The following is a 9,477-nucleotide window of genomic DNA, read 5'->3' as shown; positions in this document are numbered from 1 at the left end:
AAAGGAGCCGCCGAAAAATTTGGCCGAACCCAATCGAGATCTCTACGTGCAAATAGAGGCGTAGCTTTCTCTTCTTCACTTTGTACAAAAAATCTATTTACTGGTGAACATGCCCGTCAATGTCACAATCCACAACCTTACAAAACGAGGCCTATAAATACTCCATCCGGACGATACGACATAGTACTCAACCTCACCACTCCACTAGCAAGCACAATCACAAACAGAGGGACACTCCAACAAAATTGATACTACACTCATGGCCAAGGCAAAGTCCATGGCGGCGCTACTCGCCGTGGTCCTGGTCCTGGGCGCGTCCGTGGACGTCGCGCACGGCATCTGCAACATCTCCAGCGGCGGGATCCGTGCGTGCCAGCCGGCGGCGGCCATCCACAACCCGACGGACGCGCCGTCCGCCGACTGCTGCGCGGCGCTGGCGGGGGCCGACCTGCCGTGCCTCTGCCGGTACAAGAACGTCGGCGCCATGTGGGTGAGGTTCTACAAGATCGACGTGAAGCGCGCCATGGCGTTGCCGCGCAAGTGCGGCCTCGCCATGCCCGCCAACTGCTGATGGATGCGTCACCAAATATAATAATGGACTGAAATACCTAGAATAAATGAAGCACGTACAAGACCGTTTCGTGCTTCTCTTGGTGTGTACTCTGTACTGTACTTCATGAGCGGCATGGATATGAATCAAGTTGTGCACTGTTTCTAGCAGTTCCCGGTTGGGCTTTTGGTAAAAACACGGAAAACTTACTTGTTTTAAATGCGAATTTTGAGAACATTTTCTAAAATCCCAACAACTTTTTAAAATTTCAAATATTATTAGAAACACGAACATTTTATGTGATTTTTTATTTAAAAAATGATCATTTTCTTGAAACATAAACATTTTTTTAACACAAAAATCTTTTTTGAATACACTATTTTTTTTCTTAAAATAAACCCAAAAACCATAATGAACAAATAAAAAAAGAAAACAGACTGAAACTTTCTAGACGGTTATCAAATCCGGTAAAAAAAACTACATAACTTTCCCCAAGGTTCTCAAAACCGGAATGGAAAATACACAGGAGCTCTTGGGTGCTCCACGCCCCTATACGAAAATTAATCGTAAAACATATAAAAGATATATGAATTTTGGGGATACCAAACTTGGGTCCCCGATCTACTCCCTTGTGAAATTTCATGAAAAAAGTACCAAAAAACGTATCCGTGGCGAAGGAAATATTGTCCGAACAAAAATCCATCCGAACAGTGTTTTTCTATACATAGGATTTTTTTTTGCCACAAATACGTTTCCTGGTATTTTTTTTTCATGAAATTCCACATGGGAGGTAGATCGGGAACCAGGTTTGATATCCCAAAATTCCAGATTCTTTTTAAATAAAATCTCAGTATTTTTCTGAACGAAATGTTTGTATGGGGGTGCGGAGCACCTGAGAGCTCCAAATCCGGAAGCGGATCTGTAGCATCCGGGTGCTCCACACCCTTATACGAACATTAAATTCAAAAAAGTACCGAGAAATTTGAAAAATATATATATGAGATTTTGCTGTGTATTTTCATCTTGTGCGTACTCTATCTTGAATGGGTCGGCCCACCCCGAGTGATCCCCTCACGCCTTCTTTGCAAATGGCTGACTACTTGACACAATAAGCATCAAATAGGATTTGCCGATTGTCCATAGAGAAAAACACTTCCCGACGAAAAACCCCATATTACCTCTTTGTGTGGATTATCCGGGCCTCTCCAAAACCAACCTATATGTGGGAAGGATATGGGATGTGCGAACATATAGGTATAGTCCGCCACATTAGCTCAATTCCCACCCAGACTCACATGCTAGCACAATTATCTCACATCCCTCTCTCATTCCACACACCTTCCTAAGCCCTTGCGTCCCGTCTGGCCATCGAGCTAGACCCGCCTGGCCCTTCATTGATCTACGCCTCCCCTTGTTCACCGTTGAGCTCGCCTATGTCGTCGCAGTCGTTGGCAGTGAGATATGCTTCGTCCCGTGTTCACTGTCGAGCGTATGTTGCCGAGGCAGTGAGTTGTGCGCAAAGCACATGTTGTAGCAGGCTACAAAGATTGGCTTCCCGCCTAGATATGAAGGTCGGCGACAACACCAACTGGACGTCTGTGCATGTGGGTTGGTTGCTCATCCAACCGCCACCGGCGCTCCGCTCAGGGCTGCACCCACGGCCACTACAGATCCATTCCCTCATCATCCTCTCTGTCGTCGAGTGCCCGCCCTTGGTCTTTCTTTAGTAATAAACATGAAGATATAATTCTTGCAACGGTTTGAGATAATGTGGGAGTAATAGATGCATATATCGGTAGATGTGCTTGAGTAGAGTAGCAAGGAGACGTTGTAAGATTATGTGGGATAATTGTATTTCTTCATTAATGAACTAAAAGTTGGGAACCGCTAGTGTTGTGATGAAGTCCAAGTTGAGGGGTGGTTTAAAGTAAGTTGTCACTAAGGTTACACCGGGACACACAACGGGCTTATGTCCGCCAAACCACCCCCTAGGAGTTTCTTTGTGATGTAATATTAATGAGACAACTATCTAATGTTCGTCATGAGTGCTTTAGTTCTTTATGACTAATGTAAGATTGATGCCATGTTGCTTCTTTTACCTTAACTTTTCTAGCCTCTTCGACATCGAGCATTACCCACTCTCACTTTAAGACTACTTGCATACTTTGCTTATACACCCAAACCCCATGGGAGGGCTTCCTCTTGTTCGCCCACTCATAAGCCCAAAATTCATCTTCCTCGAAAGAGACACCATACCTACCTATCATGGCGTTGCTACGCCATTCCGAGATATATTGCCAGTCAAATATCTTTAGAGATGTTATTCCTTTTGCTTTGCATGAACATATAAAAGCTAACATCATAACATTGTTGCAAGGCCACCATTAATCATTGTTTCGTATATGTTAAGCTAGATCGTTACACATCCTGGTACACTGTCAGAGGCATTGATTAGAGTTTCTACATCATGTTTATCATTTATTCAGTTGATTTGAGTTGTGAGTAAATTCAAAGTGTATTATATATCATTCTAGTATGTTGCTCCTACATTGAGAGATCAAATAAAAGATGCACCACAGAGGTTCCACAAAAAATACGAGAGGAGTGAGAGAGGGAGCAACACTATTATCCCTTTTTAGTATTTACTTGTGCTTCAAAGTGTAACTACTGCATTTCATATAGAGAGTCTTCATTTATTTCATGTTTCATGTACTAGTTGGGGAATTTTTTGTTATTGAACTTGGCTTTGTATATTTCAATGGTGAGCTTCGTCAAATGCTCTAGGTATTCGTGAGGAATAAAGTTGGATGCACACCCACTAGTCCATTGGGATAGCTTTCATACACCTATAGATCTAGTTCATTTGTCGCATAGCAATCCCTAATCCCTGAATTTACATCGATTATAAGACCTTCTCTTTGCCTAATGATCGATCCTCGTTGATGCAAGACTTTCTTATACCTTTTGAATTCTCATAAACCCCAACTGTTATTCTCCATTCCATTTGAAAAGTCATTTGGCTAAACTCACGCTCAGGCATTGCATGAGTGTTATGTGGTGCATTGCTATCGCATGATCAAAGTAACTTGGTTTGCTTTGGATGGTCTATGATAAGATTGCCATTATACGATGAAGACCAAGTAATGCTATGTTTCCAACTTAATTTTACAATCTTTCTTAACATATGGCAATGAAAACATTGATTGAAAGCATTGACATGAAAAGCAAGAGTATGTTTATTTGCATGTTTTGATGTTATTCACTCATTATAAATTATAGACTATTGTGTAGCATTGCTATTCTTTGAGTCACACTTAACTTACATCAGACTGATCATGTTCATGTAAGGTATCATTAACAATCAAAAACTATTTTGTTATCATCTATCTTCTCGGGCAAGCAAAGATTAAGCTAGGGGATGCTAATATGTTCGAGATGCATCTATAATTTTTGCTTGTTTCATCCTATGTTTATATCATAATTGCTTAGTTTTGGCACCAATTGTTAACATTTGGACTATAATTCAATGCCAAGTGCTAGTTATTGGTTTTTTTGTACTTTTTAGAAAAAAACACTCTTTTTGGGGGACCAACTTGTTTTGGGAAAAAAGGTCATGAAGTTTCAAGACAAGATGGAGCCAAAGGCACCTCCGCCCACCTGGGGAACTATGGGCCTGACGTGGACAATTGGCGCAACCCAAAGGGGTTGCGTGGTGGGGCAGCATGGCCTCTTGGCACCGCCTTTTCACCGCCCTCTCAATGCTCCTACCTTTATATTGACCTAAAATCCATTAAAAAAATTATGGAGGGTTTTCCGTGTCGCCGCCTCTTTATTCCGAGGAAGATCCAATATGAAGGCATGTTCTTGTACTATGCCAAAGGGAGAATCCATTATCGGAGTTGTCATCATCATCCTTGTTGTTATCATGCCCATGTGTGAGTAGTCCTCCTTGGACTATGAGTCCTTAACTGTTGTTAGATAGTAATGTCTCCCTTGTTCTTAAATACAATGACCACATGAGCTGCCTTACATGGTTTTGATTTATATGATTTAATTTGTGGTGTGTTTGTTGCAGTGTGATCAATTGTTACTTCAATATCAGATCTATACATATTATATTCAATGATACTTTCAAATTCTTGGTTGCATAATGCATTGAAATATATTCTCTACGATATATTAATCTTGCACTCGTCACGTTTAGATGAACGATCTCCAAGAGGGAGTTGTGTACTTGTGTATGTCAGAACCTTCCAAGTAATCAACCACAATGATAGAAAATAAAAATACTTGCATTGTATTGTTTCCACCAGGGATATAAATATAGTTGCATATTTGCCCCGGTGATGAGCTCGGGGTAAATACAACACATTACCTACATTATGTTATCATGATTAGGGTAATACTTTATTTTACTTAATACTTTTAATATGCATGTTGGATAGCAGTCTTATTAGCTATAGATGCAGTTGGATTATGGTCTATAGATGTATAGAAGTGATACCTATATGCAATTATGCCATGTATAATCATGGCTATAAAAGCTGTGATTTAATCGATACGCAAGTGTAATTTGTTGACCATACATATGCTATGTTTTGTGGAGAGGTGTCACTAGTGAAACTAGGGATCCCAGTCCATTCACATTAATTGTTGTCCACCTCGATCACCCTTTTTATTTACTATTTACAATCTGAACCATTACTTCATTCTGATACAGTTATCACTTCCTATCATAAGTTAGGTTAATCCTTGTACTAGCAAGGCTAGTAAGACGGACAATATCATTAGTTGTGTTGGGGACCAAAACAAGTGCTATAGTTGTGTCCAGGTAGGTACCGGTCCCTCATTGTTGTTCAAGAACTTCTACTAGTTCGATAAATCATAAGATTATCCACTTGAGGAATTACTACTAGCCTACAAACCTCTGCACTTGAGAGCAAAACAACTTCCTAGACGAGAGGAAGCACTAGGCCGCCGATCATAGGCCACCGGGTCTCCTCTTGGGCTGCTCCGCCGCTCATTGTGCATCCTGTTGTGGAGGACCTCCGTGCACTTAGGCACTGAGGTCCGCTGCGCCTTGCCAGTTCCACCATCGACTGCTAGGATATCATCTCCCAGCACGCGTTGACCCGCTACTAGGGTCTGTGCCCACCAGATTTGGGAGCAACTGCGAGAGGTAGCCCCGCCGTCACCGTCGGCCACACGAGCTTCGCCCGGAAGGGTCCTCCAACAGCGGCATGTTGGGAGGGGACGAAAAAAAGGGTGACGGCGCTAGGGTTACGTGAGACGCGTCTAAGCTTGGTCGGAAAGGTACGCGGGGCAAGATGTGTTTTTCTTTTCCAATCTGATCTCCAAGATGCCGTAAATGTTGCAATGTTTAGATGAAGTATTACCTCCACGCTAGGCCCCACATATGACTAAGAAGTAACATGGCGGATTTCCGCATGCTTTCTCTCGAATGGTCTCTCTCCCTCGTTATTCCTTAGAGTTTGACTCCAAGTTAAGTGGTATGTACTTTCTACCTCTAAAGGACAATGGCCACAATGCCTGCTGTAATTCACCTCGGTAAATTATGAAAAATACATGGTGTTTTTACTCTGTTTATTCTCTCTCCCATTTTGAAATAAAATACTGTACATAGTGGTTTTACTTAAGTCATATTTTCTAAAATAAGAAAAAAGAACTATGATCAATCCAATGATATTGTTATGGTATTGTAGATGTTGATATATTTCCCCCGTAATTTTGGTCAAAATTTAGAAGGACAATTTTGTCCAAAATTAACCGCAAAAGAAAAGTTTTGGTCAAAACCTATAAAATTTCAACGGAGACAAGCCTATATTCATTTATTGTGAAATATGTGGAGACTTTACACTTCTGATGAGAAAGTTCGATCTTTAATCTCTGTATGAACATGTAATGTAAGTACAAAATTGTATATAGGGAAATTAATTATCTCGTGAAGCATTTTCACGATAAATATAATGTACAATTTCTACCTAGCAAAGTAGTATATGTAGCCTTGTAGTATCAATTAGTCACCACACCCTCCTCTTTCCGACGAGCTGCTGCACCTCCTCCCAGAGCCCGCCCCCGATGCCGGTGAGCCCGAGAACGGCGGGGCTGCAGGCGGCGACACGCCACAGCCCAGCGCGCACCTCGTCGCGCAGCTGCTCCCGCTCCCACCCGCAGAACCCGTCGAAGAAGCGGAAGTCCCGCACGCCGGCGACCCCGCGCTTAACCAGCTCCACCGCGCACCCGACGCTCTCCCGCGTGCCGTAGTGCACGCCCGGCATCACCTCCTCGAACAGCCCCGTCCGGCCCATCACGTCGCCGCCGTCGCCGTCTCCGCCCTCCCGCGGCCCCAGCAGGAAGAAGCACTCCTCCAACGGGCCGCCGAAGAAGAGCGGGCGGCCGGAGAAGGTGCCGGCGATGTCCGCCTTCTCCGCGAAGAGGGACTGCGCCTCCTTGATGGACATGAGCGACGGACGGTTCAGGATCACGCCCACGGGGCCCAGCACCCCGGCCGACAGCAGGAGAATCACGGTGCGCTCAAAGATGTGCGACCCGTCCAGCTTCCCCGTCGCGATCAGGAGGCACCCCTTCTCCGGCTCCACCAGCGGGTGCGCCCACTTGTCCGCGACCTTCACCGCCGGCGACCACGACGCCCTGAGCGCCGGGTTGAAGCTCTTCGCGTATTGCTCCTTGAGGACGAGCCGCGCCCGGAACGAGCGCCAGTCGACGGCGTTTCCGGACGGCGCTGCCCAGTCCTCGGGCTCAGACGACGACGACCGTCCGTTGTTGCTGCAGCCTGGAAGCAAGCGAAGAAACCAAAAGTGAGCAAGAACCCGGCGTACTATACGTACGGGCGGAGCTCGAGTGGCCACTCACAGGTGACAGACGACGAACTGGTGCGCCTGTGGTTGAAGAGAAGGTGAAGCCTCGGCTTCGCGATGCCGGCCGGCGACGGGAGGGCCATGCTTCTGCTTTTCGGAGCTTTTTGTGCGATCCGATCACTGGTTAGTGACAGGATGCGGGGGAGATCGCGGCTAAATAGGAGGATGGGATGGCCATGGCCGGAGCTTCCGCTCCACAGGTTTCCAGGGCCCCGATCCGAAGCGGATGTAGCTGGCTTTTGCCAGTGCCCTTTCTCTGGTGACCTGGGCCAATGGCGACGCGAGGAGTGGAGTGACACGGCGTGGCCGACGCCGACGTGTGGGTGGTCCAGCCGCCGTTTGTGGCCACGGCTTGGCGCGGGAGGGCTGGGGATAAGAAGAGGACGGCAGCGGGGCTGCGTGATGGGCGTGGTGCATGGGGTTGAGCTCAGCATCGACTAGTCGTCGACCTTGGGAGTATTCAGTATTGTTTTTGCCGAGCCTCGTGGGAGGGATGTGTGTGTGTGTGTGGCTGGCCAGCTCTGGACCAAGAGAATTTATTAAAACTATTGAAAGGAACCATTATTATTACTATTATTAGAACTATGAGAATGAACACAACAACGAAGGAGGGCTGGCAGTTATCAGCATGAACTCGATCGACAACGAAGGATCACGTAAGATGATCTGCCCACATGGTGTCTTTGATGAATATATACTCCCGTCCGTTTGTTTCATTCAATACGGACTATATACTTATGTATATCGACATAATTTAGAGTGTGGATTCACTCATTTTGCTTCATATACAGTCTGTATTAGGTCAAGTTTTCCTATCGTCCCTCATGGCTGGAACCCTTGCCGCCGCCAGGAGAGGCCAATCTTTCAGCGCCGTCCTCCGGCGGCTCCCCTCTGCCGGCGACCTCGGTCGTTGGATCCACGTGTGTGAATCGTTTTTACTTTCTCGTGGTCTAGTTTTTTTAAGTTGTTCAATGTCTTGGCTTCGGTGGAAACAACGACGGCGCTGAATACGGATTCTTCAGATCCTTCTCTCACGAGACCATCGGTCCTATGGTTGAGGATGTATTTGAAAACTAGTCTGTTCAAGCACCCACCCGCGCGTGCTTACTATTTGGTACGGTGGAAACTTCATGCGCTCATGGAACTCACGGTGGACACGAATCCAAAAGGTTGATGCCTTTTTTTCGGCGATCGTCTTGGGGTCTTGCCAATTGTCTCCCCAACACTCACAAAGAAGCTTGTCCTCGGCCGCCGTGTATGCCTTGGTCCGCTTGCTCTTGCGCTTCGGCTTCGTCCTGGCGGCTTGGTTGGCGAGCTCGCCCTCGAACAAAGGCCCCCCTTTGATGTCGCACTCGTCCTCTTCCTCCTTCCCGTAGTCCTCCAGAAACTCGTGGTCAAGTGGGAAGTCGTCTAGGTCTAGGACGACCTGATCATGCATGAAGGCCGCCTGATCTTGATCAAAGGTGGACGGCGTGAACGGCGGTCCTGGCTTTGTGTCTCGTCGGCGTCGTGGCCATCCCCGGCGGCACCGCCAACGGCCAGCGCACCACCCTCAAAGATGATGTTCTGCATGTAATTGTCGTCGTCGGAGGTCCGCATTCCGTCGAACAGGTTGCCTGCGCCCGAGAACATGTCGGCTAGCATGTGCCGCACGCGTTTCCTCGCGCCTCCGGATGATGATCCATCGGCCACCAGTGTGGCGTTGAGGTCGATGGGTGCGGGCACGGGCATGGAATGCGCCACCTACGCTCACCTTGGGCGAGCACTCCCCGGAGAGGCGGGAGGCCTGCGGGTAGACGTGGAAGCCGGGCATCGGGGTGCAAGCCGACGCGCGGGCAAGTCGAGTCGCACCATCCGAGGGAACGCGGATGAGCCGGTGCTGGCCGCGGCCACAACGGCGTTGACGAGGCCGTGCTGGCTAGGGTTTAACCATAGCATATATAGTGCCTCCCTCGTTGCCGCCATGACACGGGCGTTGGTGACCTCCTGCTGCACGGAGGCGGCCACAGCAATGGCTTCGTCCCTCGC

General features: G+C 47.0%; 2 protein-coding genes across 2 annotated transcripts; one reads left to right on the top strand and one right to left on the bottom strand.

Annotated features, from left to right (window-relative positions):
- Nucleotides 1-205: 205 nt before the first annotated feature.
- On the top strand, nt 206-678 carry LOC123162941 (putative lipid-transfer protein DIR1). Its single transcript, XM_044580709.1, has one exon. The coding sequence runs from the start codon at nt 260-262 to the stop codon at nt 569-571; it is 312 nt and encodes a 103-aa protein (XP_044436644.1). The 5' UTR covers nt 206-259; the 3' UTR covers nt 572-678.
- A 5,750-nt stretch (nt 679-6,428) lies between these two features.
- Nucleotides 6,429-7,898, bottom strand: LOC123161798 (uncharacterized). Its single transcript, XM_044579614.1, has 2 exons — nt 7,445-7,898; nt 6,429-7,364 (listed from the first exon to the last, which is right to left on the bottom strand). Exons 1-2 carry the CDS (start codon nt 7,881-7,883, stop codon nt 6,592-6,594), a joined length of 1,212 nt encoding a protein of 403 aa, XP_044435549.1. The 5' UTR covers nt 7,884-7,898; the 3' UTR covers nt 6,429-6,591.
- Between the last annotated feature and the right edge of the window lie 1,579 nt (nt 7,899-9,477).

This window comes from Triticum aestivum, chromosome 7B (genome assembly GCF_018294505.1).
Source record: "Triticum aestivum cultivar Chinese Spring chromosome 7B, IWGSC CS RefSeq v2.1, whole genome shotgun sequence".
NCBI classification, from domain to species: Eukaryota; Viridiplantae; Streptophyta; class Magnoliopsida; order Poales; family Poaceae; genus Triticum; species Triticum aestivum.
This window is presented reverse-complemented; position numbering and strand designations above follow the sequence as displayed.

Bases quoted from the DNA above. Each gene is read 5' to 3' on its own strand.
- LOC123162941 (XM_044580709.1), top strand. From the start codon at position 260: ATGGCCAAGGCAAAGTCCATGGCGGCGCTACTCGCCGTGGTCCTGGTC.
- LOC123161798 (XM_044579614.1), bottom strand. From the start codon at position 7,883: ATGCTGAGCTCAACCCCATGCACCACGCCCATCACGCAGCCCCGCTGC. The intron at 7,365-7,444 runs GTGAGTGGCCAC...GCTTGCTTCCAG, and splicing joins CAGTTCGTCGTCTGTCACCT to GCTGCAGCAACAACGGACGG.